At 39.0% G+C, this 15,311-nt stretch overlaps 1 protein-coding gene across 1 annotated transcript in view; it reads right to left on the reverse strand.

Moving 5' to 3' along the window:
- Positions 1–9,578, reverse strand: part of LOC128705146 (putative leucine-rich repeat-containing protein DDB_G0290503) — a 44,293-nt gene extending 34,715 nt beyond the window's left edge. Inside the window, exon 1 of the mRNA XM_070096508.1 lies at positions 9,466–9,578. Within this exon, the coding sequence (XP_069952609.1) occupies positions 9,466–9,467 (2 nt within the window). The 5' untranslated portion in view covers positions 9,468–9,578. The remainder of the gene's footprint in view (positions 1–9,465) is intronic.
- Positions 9,579–15,311: the final 5,733 nt, after the last annotated feature.

Genomic DNA, 15,311 nt, shown 5'->3' on the forward strand with positions numbered 1-15,311 from the left:
TCTTTATGAATCTCACAGCAGTTGTTCTACTATGCAAGATGTGCTAGGTAGCTAGGGCGTAACATTTAAAAAAACATTTCTAAAATCTTGAATTATCTTTTGTATATTTTAATTTGGTAATCTGAAGAGGGATTCTCCCATTATTGCACAGAAACCAATAATTCTCACTTTTATTTCTTGTAAAACAGGCAAATTTGCATCTATGGAAGGAAAAAATATATTAAAAATTTTCAATTAAAGACGTCATTGTATGTAAAGGTTCAGAAGCTTCTCTGGTTATCAGATGGAAAATAATATCGCACATAAACCATACCACGGGCGGGTTTAGAACCGGCGATCAGTCTCAAAACTCCAGACAGACACGTTAGCCACTGGGCCAACTAGCCACAATAAAATTCCCCCAACTAGGTATATTTATACAACATAGGAAAGAGCTTTAAGAAACTCTCTTCGCGGGTTCTAACCCCGCCCGTGGAATGGTTTGTTTACAATCGTGTCATTACGATTTCGTGAGTAATATCACACATCTTTAAAATACAACAGCACTTACACAGTCCCTTAACAATCCGAACCTTCCTTTAAGATACACCAATTTTGTAGGTTTGAAGCCTATTAGAAGAGACATTCTCGAATGGAAACCTATATATCAATTTGGGCTAGGAAGTTGGCAGCTGCACAGCCCGATAACAATCCAAACTTTCCTCTACTCATGTTACACCATTTTCCAAAATTTGAAGCCGATCAAAAGAGGCTTTCTCAAGTTATCCCATGAAAACCTGAGGAAAAAAAAATTTCGACTACTATAGACATCCCTTTTCGGAGGATATTTGATAATAATAAATACTATTTTTGGTTTTACCCACGTTATAAATTCCATTGGGAGAAAATACACACCTTCCGAAAATAGAGTAACTAGATTTCGGTATACTTATAATTAATATATGAATATATTATGCAACGTTCCATATTGAATTACTAACGTAAATTTCAGTAGCCATATTAGTGTTAAAAGGGAACTGTGTGGTGGATTCAACTAGAGTACTAATGACAGTAGTAAAGAAATGACACGTTGCAGGCCAAACTTGTAGCAGGCCAGTTTTGCTTATGTAAAGCTCTACGCAGAGGCAAACTTGTTCCAGTAAAAGCCGCTTCTTCTACTTAGTCTTTTCTTCATAGCTCTTAGATGAGTTGGGTCCAGGTGGTATAAAATACCGACACAATGTAAGTTAAGAAACACACAAGAAGTACGGAAATCTCATAACAGGTGACGTATAATTTGAAGGCCAAGAGAAAAGTTAATGTAGCTGCCGTACTGCTCGTGTGTATTTCGCATAAAAATAGTCTATACGGGGCAAAATGTTTAATAAAAGGCTCTGGAAGGTGCTATACTTTTCTAGTTTATCACCTACTCAACATTCACCACAGAAATAATCTTCGTGTTGAGTGTATCGTGACACTCGTCACGCTATTCACAATACCGTCCATAGCCGTACATAGGAGAGAGAATCTTATGAAGAATGTTTCGGTCTGACTTGGACTATTTACAAGTCACACTGAGAGACGACGGTAAGGGGCCCAGTATATACTGGCTGCCTTACCGTCGTATGTTAGTGTGCCTTGTAAATGGTCAAAGTCGGACCGAAACGATATTCTTCAGGGTAAGAGCTGTTATCCTACACCAGCTTATTTTCATAATCCAGCCCAGTCTAAAGTATACTATTTCGTATGCTAACCACAAATGTTTACTAATACCCAGGTGACCATTTACAGCTACATAAACAGGGGGTATCAAGTGCAAGAAGACTTGCTCATGCATCTCATCTCGTCCGGGAATCAAACCCAGATTCTTTCAGATGTGTACAATATAGTTTGCCAAAAAGCTGTAAGTTATATATCTTGGGGGTATACAATATGCTTCCTCCTCTTGTTCACCTTATGTCCAAGTTAACGGGATGAACCAATATATTTTAAGAAAATTGAAGGGAGGGTACACGTAAAAAGTTACCTAATGTTAGAGAGTGATGGTGGAAGATTTTGTTTTGTCTTAATAACATGATGGCTTGCTCAGTAACATTTGGCCTCTTTGAACAACACTTTCCGTTGGCTTACTGATCCACCCGTAAGAAAATGACTTATATCGCATTGCAGGATATGTTACAGAAGTTATTGGCTAAAGGTTAAGCAAGTTAGGGAGGCAGTAGGGTCACTAACACGTGAGACCAACAACAGTGTACCGTAGCAACCATCGACCAAACCCAACAAGTGAACAATCAACGTCAGCCCCACATATCACTGTCAGAGTACTTCGTGAGGCACAGATTATCTCATTATCACAACCTCAAGCAACTCGAATACTGTTTCAGGCGCAGTCCCAAGAGGTTGTTTGATTTACATTTTTTCTAACTACTTAATATGAAGCATTAAAACCGTGTGGGTCATTCAAACCCAGAGCGATGGAGGCTCGATCATTCGCTCGCTAAGCGCGAAATATATGCACTACCAAACTGTATTCACCTGATAAATATTTTTTTTAATATAAGCTGTTAGTAAACTGATATAAGAGTAACATTAATTAGTATTGCACTTGCTATTTGTAACGTGACACTTGCTACATACTAAAGGCAGATTAAACCCCCAGTGGGTGTGCAAGGGCGTAGTACCCCACTTAAACCAGCAACACTGAAAGTATAATAACAGCACGTAAGTCTTACATATGCAATTTTAGATTAGGTTTATTTTTATCAATAGATATTTTCGTAATGTCTTAATCATTTGATTTCAGTTTCTCTCTAAACTACCCATGAATCGTGATTTGAAATTCTGTGTATGCCTTGATTGAATTTTGATATTAATGACCGACACTCATCTGGTCTACATTAACTTTTAATAATATGCCTTAGAATAGCATTTTGTATTAGAGCTCTTAGTGATATCACGAGTATATATGATTAAAAAATATTCCCCACTGGATATTCTTGGTAAATATTAATTTGTAGGTTCCTGCTCATGTATGTGTTAAGTATGGGATCGTACTCAATTCTGATGAGAGTATTCGGCACAAAAATATTAAATACAGCACTTACTATTTTTCATACTTGGAAAATAATGAATATCCTATCATATTTAATCACACAGGATGGTTTTCCTAGTATATTTTATCACGCAGGAAAATTTTCCTATCATTCCATTATATAGGACTGTTCTGCATACTACATCACGCAGGATATTTTTCTATCATACTCTATCATAGGATGGTTTACCTGCCGTGATACATCACGCAAGACATCTTTCTATCATACTCCATCATAGGATGGTTTACCTGTCGTGATACATCACGCAGGATATTATTCTATCATACTCCATCAAAGGATGGTTTACCTGCCGGGATACATCACGCGGGATATTTTTCTATCATACTCCATCATAGGATGGTTTACCTGCCGTGATACATCACGCAGGTAAACATCACGCGAGTAACTAAAACTGAGTCGGAAAGCAGTACACGCTAGGAAACAGGAAGCCTTGACACCCTTCATTATTTACAGAACCTTTATCTTCATTTAGTGTTCATAAGGGTATCATAAACTAGACTTGTTTAGGTTGCTGCGGGATGACAGGTATTCCCTGTACTTACATAACCACATAAACGCAGTAATTGTTTCTAAAGCCCCAAGAGGCAGATAAATTGCAGGTCAACTCTCAACCTACGACCTCGAATCATCCTTCATAGGAAGTCAAGGAGCTCAAGGATCAACACCTTTAAGAGCCTCACGAACTATCATAATCTAGGGAAGCGCTAAACCCGCAGGGGGCCATACAACGTATAGCATTGAATGGAAGTACGATAGTAGCGATAACTCAGTAACAGTCCCAGATTTTCGCTTAGCAGATTACGATGGGCTTAGAGAACACTTAACATCTGTTGACTGGGGTAACGAAGAGAGCTATCAATATGACAGTTTTCTGAACACTATACATGCTGCTCAAAGAACGTTTATCCCATATAAAGAAATTAGATCAAATAGAAATGACCCAAAATGGATGAATAATAGGCTCAAATATCTACTAGGGCATAAGAAAGGAATTTATAGGCATATCAAAAGAGGTGAGGGTCATCTTATGAATCAGTATATTGACATTAAGAGGGACATTAAAATGGGGATAAGAAAAGCTAAAAGGGACTATGAAATTAAAGTTGCTAGGGATTCTAAAACTAACCCCAAGAGTTTTTCCAGGTCTATAGGACAAAAGTTAAAGATAAGATAGGTCCCCTTAAAAATAACTATGGACATCTTACTGACAAAGAGAATGAAATGTGCTCGATTTTAAATAATTATTTTCTCTCAGTTTTTACACAGGAAGACACTAACAATATTCCAGTAATTAATTTTTATAGTGGGCCAGAAGATAAATTATGTAACATCACAGTCACTAGTGAGATGGTTGTGAAGCAGATAGACAGACTGAAGCAAAATAAGTCGCCGGGTCCTGATGAGGTTTTTTCAAGGGTTCTTAAGGAATGCAAAATGGAACTCTGTGAGCCATTAACTAATATTTTTAATTTATCTCTTCAAACAGGTGTAGTGTCTGATATGTGGAAGATGGCTAATGTAATTCCTATTTTTAAAACAGGGGACAAGTCGTTACCGTCAAATTACCGCCCAATAAGCCTGACCTCAATTGTAGACAAATTACTAGAGTCAATTATAGCTGAGATTATAAGAAGCCATTAATGATACTCAGCATGGATTCACAAGAGGCCGGTCTTGTCTAACTAATTTATTAACTTTCTTCAGTAAAGCTTTTGAGGCTGTTGACCACGATAAAGAATTTGATATTATTTACTTAGATTTTAGTAAGGCTTTTGATAGAGTTCCGCACCATAGACTGTTAAAGAAAGTGGCAGCTCATGGCATTGGGGGAAAAGTGCTCTCGTGGATCGAGTCATGGCTCACAGACAGGAAGCAGAGAGTGTCCATAAATGGGGTTAAATCCGAGTGGGGATCTGTAACAAGTGGCGTTCCACAGGGATCAGTCTTGGGCCCGTTGTTGTTTATAATATATATCAATGATCTTGATGAGGGAATTACTAGTGATATGAGCAAATTCGCCGATGACACAAAGATAGGTAGGATAATTGATTCAAACGTAGATGTTAGGGAACTTCAGGAGGATTTAAACAAACTCTATTCTTGGTCAGAAAAGTGGCAGATGCAGTTCATTGTAGATAAATGCAAGGTTCTGAAGCTTGGGAGTGCCCATAACCTTAGTACTTATAAGTTAAATGATGTAGAACTTAGCCATACAGATTGCGAAAAGGACTTGGGGGTTATGGTGAGCAGCAACCTTAAACCAAGACAGCAGTGCCTAAGCGTACGTAATAAGGCAAATAGATTACTGGGATTTATATCAAGAAGTGTAAGCAACAGAAGTCCAGAGGTCATACTGCAGCTTTATACATCATTAGTAAGGCCTCACCTAGATTATGCAGCTCAGTTCTGGTCTCCATATTACAGAATGGACATAAATTCGTTAGAAAACATTCAGCGTAGGATGACTAAATTAATACATAGCATTAGAAATCTTCCTTATGAAGAAAGATTGAAGACTCTTAAGTTACATTCACTTGTTAGACGAAGAATGAGGGGAGACCTGATCGAAGTGTATAAGTGGAAGATAGGTATTAATAAAGGGGATATTAATAAGGTCTTAGAAAGGACATAGGAAAGTATTGGTTTGGAAATAGGGTAGTTGATGAGTGGAACAGTCTACCTAGTTGGGTTATTGAGGCTAGGACTTTGGGTAGTTTCAAATTTAGGTTGGATAAGTACATGAGTGGGAGGGGTTGGATTTGAGTGGGACTTTCACATCAGAGCTTATTTCTTGGGTAGCATTGAAAATTGGGATGGGCAAATGTTTTGTTAGTGGGATGAATTGTAAAGGACCTGCCTAGTATGGGCCAACAGGCCTCCTGCAGTGTTCCTCCTTTCTTATGTTCTTATAAGGAATGGGAGGAAGTCTAGTCCATTGCAAGGAAGGGGAGAACACTTCCACTTCCTTGAATCAGCAGCTCATCAACGGCATCAAGACACATCCCAAGAGGTCCAAGAGTTTTAGCTCAACCTGCCCAAGAAGCATAGTACCTGTTACCTAACACTATCAAAATTAACAAGAGCCGTAGATTAACAATACCCTCAAGCTCTGGCAGTGAAAATGCAGCATCCTTCATGACATCTTCCATCAGGGTCTTTGTCTGGAGATACCTGTAGAGGGTTTCGGGGGTCAACGCCCCCGCGGCCCGGTCTGAGACCAGGCCTCATGGTGGATCATTGTTTGATCAACCAGGCTGTTACTGCTAGCCGCACGCAAACTGACGTACGAACCACAGCCGGGCTGGTCAGGTACTGACTTTAGGTGCCTGTCCAGCGCCTTCTTAAAGACAGCCAGGGGTCTATTGGTAATCCCCTTTATGCATGCCAGGAGGCAATCGAACAGTCTTGGGTCCCTGACATTTGTGTTGTCTCTCAGTGTACTCGTGGCGCCCCTGCTTTTCATAATAATAATAATAATAATAATAATAATAATATCTTTATTTACTACATAAGAACATAAGAATGGAGGAACACTGCAGAAGGCCTACTGGCACATGCGAGGCAGGTCCTTATCAAAACCTCTACCCAAAGCTACCCAAGAAATAACTACAACTGTATGTACAAGGTATACAGGCCTAGCTGACATCAATGACATACTACTACATAGAAAGAAGCTTATTATGCTGAGAATTTCGGGCAAATTAGGCCAGTTTTGTCCCAGGATGCGACCCACACCGGTCGACTAACACCCAGGTACCCATTTTATTGATGAGTGAACATGGACCGCAGGTGTCTTATGGAAACACGTCCCTAATTTTTTCCAGCCGTACCGGAGGAGATTCGAACTCTGGATCTCAGTGTTAGCTGAGTGCGCTAGCCATCCAGCTACGGAGAAATGCTGCATCTCCTGTCGAGTCTTTTGCTTTCATAGGGAGTAGTTTTCGGGTGAGAGTTTGGTACTAATTCCTCTAGGATTTTCCAAGTGTATATTATCACGTATCTCTCTCGCCTGTGTTCCAGGGAATACAAATCAAGGGGCTTCAGCCATTCCCAGAAATTTAGGTGCCTTATCGTACTTATGTGTGCCGTGAAAGTTATTTGTACATTCTTCGGCTCAGCAATTTCGCCTGCCCTGAAGGGGGCCGTTAGTGTGCAGCAATATTCCAGCCTAGAGAGAACAAGCGATTTGAAAAGAATCATCATTGGCTTGGCGTCCCTAGTTCTGAAGGTTCTCATTATCCATCTTATCATTTTTCTAGCAGATGCGGCAGATACATTGTTGTGGTCTCTGAAGGCGAGATCCTCTGACATTATCACTCCCAGGTTCTTCACATTACTTTTTCGCTCTATTGTATTATTAGAATTCGTTGTATACCCTGATTCAGTTTTAATTTCCTCAAGTTTTCTATATCTGAGTAACATTAAAATGGTATAAAATACCGACAGGTTGTTAGGTAAGACACATATGCAACAGTTAGGTATCTTTATTATGAAACGTTTCGCCTACACAGTAGGCTTCTTCAGTCAAGTACAGAAAAGTTGATAGAAGCAGAAGATACTTGAAGACGATGTAATCAGTCCATCACCCTTAAAGTTTTGAGGTGGTCAGTCCCTCAGTCTGGAGAAGAGCATTGTTCCATAGTATGAAACAATATGGAGAAGAAGTGACAGGATGGAGCTTTTATAGCGCCAAGAGGTGAGACGTAGGCCACTAGGAGAGGTAAGAACTCAGATGTTGAAAGGTCAGGTCCCTCTCAAATCCAGACTGAGGGACTGACCACCTCAAAACTTTAAGGGTGATGGACTGATTACATCGTCTTCAAGTATCTTCTGCTTCTATCAACTTTTCTGTACTTGACTGAAGAAGCCTACTGTGTAGGCGAAACGTTTCATAATAAAGATACCTAACTGTTGCATATGTGTCTTACCTAACAACATATATCTGAGTAGTTGAAATTTCTCTTCACTGAACTTCATATTGTTTTGAGTGGCCCATTTGAAGATCTGGTTGATGTCCGCTTGGAGTCTTGCAGTGCCTTCGATGGAGGTCACTGCCATGGCAATATGGGTGTCATCTGCAAAGGAAGACACCTTGCCTTGACGCTGGCGAAGAACTTTTGATCCAGTGAACTGGAGTTACCTTTCACATCGTTGAATCAAATCTTACTGTAATCCATTGCCCAGGTGTTACATGACACTTAGTGCTTCCCTATAAATACTGGTATTCAACCCAATTAAACTGTCAAAATAATAATGAGATGAATCAAACAAAACTAGAGAAAGAGTCACAGTATTGTTTCCCAGAGGATATCTCATTCTTGTATCCTGGAAATCAATGAACTTATCTTTACGAATTTGGTATCACATTTATAAGGAAGCATCAAGTGTCATATAACACCTGGGCAATAGAATGCAGTAAGATTTGATTCAAGGAAGTGAAGGTTAACTCCAGTTCACTGGAACAAGACTTCTTCGCCAGGGTCAAGTCACCTTCTTTCAAGAGTATTTCTTTATGAAAATCACAAGTTATTCTGTGCATAATGTGTTGGAGCACATCCTTTAAATATTATGCTTATTTAAAAAAAATACAAACTTGAACAAGCTTAATTTTTAAACTTATTTTGAAAATGGAAAATTGGGACTTGCATCGTCTAACAGTAAAAAAAAATCTTCCTCTAATTAAAATACACCAGGGCTCAAAATTTGATGCCGATTGGTGTAAGTAAGTTTATTCAGGTACACACAAATACAATTACATAGATTATCAGACATAGTTGCATATGTGTAGAGAACCTAGGATAATCCAAAAAAGTCTAAGTGACTTATTTCAATTGTGGTCGCTGTCACTCAGAAGCTTTTAGAGGAAGAAGGAATTCCTACAACCAATAACAGTAATTGAAAGTTCATCAGTAAATTCACTAGGTTTGCTTGTCTTCTTTACATGTTTAACCATATTATTATTAATAAGATCACATGCAAGCGCTCAACCCGTAGGATTATACAGCGCATGTGGGGGAGATGGAAGGTATTCAGGCTCAATTCAGGGAACCGGAGCACAGATCCAATTCCCTAGATCAAGAGCCCCTCACCAACGTCAAGGAACCTCCCTTGAGGGGTGTTAACCATAGCAACTGACCTAACATCCCTCACACATCCATAACTCCGGCAAATCACTTTCCTTATAATTTTTAGTACACTAGAATTTTTTTAAATATTTAATCGTTTGACATTCAAATTTTGAATAAGATACGACACAAACATTGGGGCTTAGAATTTCAAAACAATATGCAAGAATTTCGAGGAAATTTGATTCGGAAATAACTGACCAAGTTACAGAAGAATCCTATACATCTTAAAACAGAACTGAGCTTACATCTTGGCGTAGAATAAAGTTACGATCCAGTGTAGCAAAAAAAAAAAAATCCCACACAATCACCACCGCATGACTAACGTTGTCACCACCACAAACACCAACACTATACTGAGGTACACAACCACTAATCCGCCTCCTCACCCTCGTCCTACCTTCCACCACTCATAATTTATCTACATATTAATATTATATATATATATATATATATATATATATATATATATATATATATATATATATATATATATATATATATATATATATATATATACATATATATGTATATATATATATATATATATATATATATATATATATATATATATATATATATATATATATATATATATATTATATATATATATATATATATGTCATGCCGAATATGTAAAACTGGTCAATTAGCAAGAACTCATTTGAAATTAAGTCCTATCTAAAATTTTCTCTTATAGGTTTAAAGATATATTTTTTTCATTAATGTTGATGTAAAAATTTATAATTTTGCACCAAAAGGAACTTAGAAAACTTACCTAACCTTTTTATAACAAGCGCAATTTATTTTAGCTTAACCCAACTAAATATATTTTAGATTTGTTTACAATAATTTAATACTAAACAAACACAGGGAAATATGTTTTTTTTTGTTAGGTTCAGAATGATTTTGGCGAAATTATTGCATAAACAAATTTTCACTTGTCCTATATGGCAAGATGAGCGTTGCTATTTAAGCCAAGATCGCAAGTTCTGCCTATTCGGCACGACATATATATATATATATATATATATATATATATATATATATATATATATATATATATATATATATATATATATATATATATATATATATATATATATATATATATATATATATATATATATATATATATATATATATATATATATATGTCGTGCCGAATATGTAAAACTGGTCAATTAGCAAGAACTCATTTAAAATTAAGTCCTTTCTGAAATTTTCTTTTATATGTTTAAAGATATATTTTTTTCATTGTTAATGGAAAAAATTTTAATTTTGCACCAAAAGAATCTTAGAAAACTTACCTAACCTTATTATAACAAGAACAATTTATTTTAGCCTAACCCAGCTAAATATATTTTAAATACGTTCACAATAATTTAATACTAAACAAACACAATCAAATATATTTTTTTCGTTATGTTCAGAATGATTTTGGCGAAATTATTGCATACACAAATTTTCACTTGTCCTATATGGCAAGATGAGCGTTGCTATTTAAGCCAAGATCGCAAGTTCTGCCTATTCGGCACGACATATATATATATATATATATATATATATATATATATATATATATATATATATATATATATATATATATACATATATGTAAATATATATATATATATTATTATTATTTTTTATTAAAACACTGGCCGATTCCCACCAAGGCAGGGTGGCCCGAAAAAGAAAAACTTTCACCATCATTCACTCCATCACTGTCTTGCCAGAAGGGTGCTTTACACTACAGTTTTTAAACTGCAACATTAACACCCCTCCTTCAGAGTGCAGGCACTGTACTTCCCATCTCCAGGACTCAAGTCCGGCCTGCCGGTTTCCCTGAATCCCTTCATAAATGTTACTTTGCTCACACTCCAACAGCACAAGTATTAAAAACCATTTGTCTCCATTCACTCCTATCAAACACGCTCACACATGCCTGCTGGAAGTCCAAGCCCCTCGCACACAAAACCTCCTTTACCCCCTCCCTCCAACCTTTCCTAGGCCGACCCCTACCCTGCCTTCCTTCCACTACAGACTGATACACTCTTGAAGTCATTCTGTTTCGCTCCATTCTCTCTACATGTCCGAACAACCTCAACAACCCTTCCTCAGCCCTCTGGACAACAGTTTTGGTAATCCCGCACCTCCTCCTAACTTCCAAACTACGAATTCTCTGCATTATATTCACACCACACATTGCCCTCAGACATGACATCTCCACTGCCTCCAGCCTTCTCCTCGCTCCAACATTCATCACCCATGCTTCACACCCATATAAGAGCTGTAGAAAATACTGTATATATTTTCCAGAAATACGGTAATTTATAGGTAAATAGATGCCCTATATTGTATTTTTAAAAGAAGTATGTTATCGGAAAAAAAGAAGAGACAGTTGCCATTTTGTTTGAATTTGTATTAGAACGTTGGTGAAATGGGAAGAATTTTTCGTGCTCTAGAGGTTAAAATTGGGCTGACACCTCTCAAATAGGAGGCAAAATTGGTGGATATGCATTCCTGCATAACTTGAGATATCAGGCGACTGGATGTGGCATGCAAAGAGTACGTAACCTTTATTCGGCGCATGTATACACCCTCATTTACAGGCTATCTCCCCCAACCAGCGAACCAGGTTGCTAAGAGTTGATGATGGGGCCCCGTCGTTCAACTAGTGACCAGGTTCTAGCCAATAAGAAGATGGTTTTGGCAATCACAGAGGTTATGTGGGTACCGCTCTCCTGTCTGCCCTTGTCATTCCCATTCTAGAGCTGGTTGAAGCACGGTCTGCTATCTTGTGGCTTCTATTTCTGCTTTGCTTACCGTGGAGTGCACTATACTTATCACTGTACATAGTGTACATATTGCTGTTCTAAACTGGTGAAGGATAATATAAGTCTAGACTTTTTCTACTGTGTTTATTTGCTCCCATTACACCCGGGGTAACAGGCCATTTGGAATCCTGGGTTGTAATATGGGGGCCTGTCCGGGAGTTGAGCTGGACTTAGAGAAACGGTTGAGCTTAGGGTGAAGCTCGTAGCAGGAACATTGTGCAGCTTGCTGTCTGGCATTGCTTTACAAATTTTGAGTGTCAGTTGTTACTAGCCTGTTCGGTGTGGAGAATTTTGCAGTCAGCTTTGCTTGTATGCGTATTCTGCAATCGTACTGTGCATAGCTAAGTGTGTTCTGCAAATTAACGTGTTACGTTGGGGTATTCTGCAATCGTACTGTGAATAGCGAATAACTTATGCCACCTAGACGAGTCAGACGTCTGGTGTCGGCATATACTTTGCATAACCTACCTAAATTGTCCCTACAGCGTTGTTGGCAAATTGCTCGTTCCATTGGCATTACATACAAACGCACTCTCACAGCTGCGCAACTGCGTTCACTGATTGCTGACAAACTTATAGAAGAAGAGATGGCACATCAGACTCCTCCCTCTACGGGAGCTAGGGCAAAAACTACTATGTTCTCGCAGGAGGAAGATGATACACCTACAGAGCAAAATGGTCAGTATAGTGCAGCTGGGTTGTCTCAAGGTGAATCAGCGTCGTTGGCACTTGAGCTGGCAAAAATCAATCTTGAGCAAACTAGGGAACAGAGAGCATTCGCAAGGGAAGAATTTGATAGGGAAAGAGAAAGAAGGCAGTTTTCGCATTCTGTAAATGATTTTAGTTTACAAAAAGCAGTACAGTTTGTTCCCCGCTTCAATGAGGCCGAACCAGAGCAATTTTTCGAAAGCTTCGAAAATCAGGCTCGAGCCTTGAGGTGGCCGGAACAGCATTGGGCATCGTTGGTTCATACAGCATTATCGGGTAAGGCACAGGAATTTACGTCAGTATTAAATGACGCTGAATTTTCTGATTATCAAGTAGTGAAGACCACAGTGTTGGGAGCATATACATGTATCCCAGCCAAATACCGCAAGAATTTTAAGCTGGGCAGACGACAGCTTGGTCAATCCCTAGTGGACTTTGTGAGACAGCAAACCAAAGCTTTTACCAGCTGGTATAAAGCAAGTGGTGTCTCTACCTTTGAGGAGCTGGTGCAACTTATTCTGATTGATAACCTGCTGGAGTCTGTGGGACCAGAGGTTCGAGTCTTTCTGCAGGATCGTGACTTAACCACTGCATTGGAGGCAGCCAGGTTGGCTGATACCTTCGAAACTAACCGCTCCTTGTCCGAGCGGTCCCGTCTCTCTTTTCAACAGCCTGGCATCAGCAGAGATCGTCAACCTTGGAGAATGAAGTGCCAGCCGGAGGGAGAACGTCTACGTCAGCCAACTAAGTCACCTGGTGAGCCACGCTTCTCAACATATGGTCCACCTGCGGAGAGGCAAACTACTCATGGTGCATCTCGACAACAGTATCCAGAGAGACACCAGCCAGAACGACACCATTTGCAACGTCAACAGGGAGTAAAGGGCAAGCCTGTCGTCTGCTTCAGGTGCAATAAAGTAGGTCACATCAGTCCCAACTGCCCCCATAAACCCCAACCCATTGGGAAAATCTCTAATATCCCTAGTAACATGTCCCCTAGAGAAGTAGAAAAAGGTATGGCCCCTTATTATTGCAAAAGTCTTATTTCCCTTCAGGAAAACTCAGAAACAACTAAAGTAAAGACCTTTAGAGATACTGGAGCATATTGCTCACTTGTAAGAGAGGGAATATTACCCCTTTCAGAGAATACTTCTTTGAATTCCTCTGTTTTATTGGAAGCATTTGGAGGAGCTATATATTCTGTTCCTTTGCATAAAATTTATGTACAGTGCAAATATTACACTGGGTACTTGACTGTAGGTGTCTCAAAAGGATTCCCCATGAAAGATGCAGTGTTATTACTGGGTAATAACATTACGACTGTTAGTTCGTGTCCTGAACCTATAATGATTAATTCTTCTCCGGTGTTGGCCATAACTCGGGCAACATCCCAAGGGTTGTCTGGAGAGAATGTTGACCTATCCTTGGACGACTCCGATCTCGGAATAGCCACGTTGTTTTACGAGGCACACCGGCCGGAGCCTCGTAAATCAAGTGAACAGACCCCGATCAAGCCTTCCTATTCCCAGGTTGCAGGATTGCCAGATGTCTCTGTTTCCATGCCCGAGGGACTGTCCTTCCGGGAGGAACAACGAAAGGACCCTTCTTTAAAATTCGCTTTTGAGGCAGCCATGGGTAAATCCTCTTTGGGTCATCCGGTCAAGTATGAAGTTAAAAACGATTATTTGATCTGCACTGAGACTGGTAATGAGATAGAGGGCCGGCAATTGTTTAACAGGTTAGTAGTTCCAACAAAGTATAGACCTCAAATATTAAATATAGCTCATAATACGTCATTAGGAGGTCACTTAGGAATTACAAAAACCTTGTATAGAATCACAAAAGAATTTTATTGGCCAAAATTAAAGAAAGATGTGAAGAATCATATTAGGTGTTGCCAAGAATTTCAGCAAGTTGGAAAACCTGGACATTCCATTAAACCTGCACCTCTCCAACCTATACCTGCTGATGGAGAACCTTTTGCAGATTTAATTATAGATTGTGTAGGTCCACTACCTAGGTCAAAATCTGGAAATCAGTATTTATTTACGATTATGGATAAAGTAACGAGATACCCTGAAGCAATTCCCATGCGTAGTATTAATACTAAAGCTATTCTCAAAGCTTTAACAAAATTCATTTCTTGTTTTGGCATTCCTAAAACTATTCAAAGTGATCAAGGTACTAACTTCACTGCCAAAGCATTTAGGGAAGTATTAACTAGGTTAGGGATAATCCACAACTTATCCACTGCCTATCATCCTCAGTCCCAAGGCGCCTTGGAAAGATTCCACCAGACATTAAAAACAATGATGAGAAGTTTTTGCATGCACTTTCCTACAGACTGGGATGAATCACTACCTTTGTTGCTGTTCTCAGTACGAGAAACGGTGCAAGAGTCTACAGGGTATAGTCCGTTTGAGCTGATCTTTGGGCACAATGTACGGGGTCCTCTTCGGGTGCTCAAAGAAGGATGGATGGGAGAAGACGTTAGCTCAACACTCTACAATCCGTCTTCAAGGTTGCAGGTGGCACGTCAGTTAGCC

The sequence above is a fragment of the Cherax quadricarinatus genome, chromosome 4 (genome assembly GCF_038502225.1).
Source record: "Cherax quadricarinatus isolate ZL_2023a chromosome 4, ASM3850222v1, whole genome shotgun sequence".
In the NCBI taxonomy this organism is placed as follows: domain Eukaryota; kingdom Metazoa; phylum Arthropoda; class Malacostraca; order Decapoda; family Parastacidae; genus Cherax; species Cherax quadricarinatus.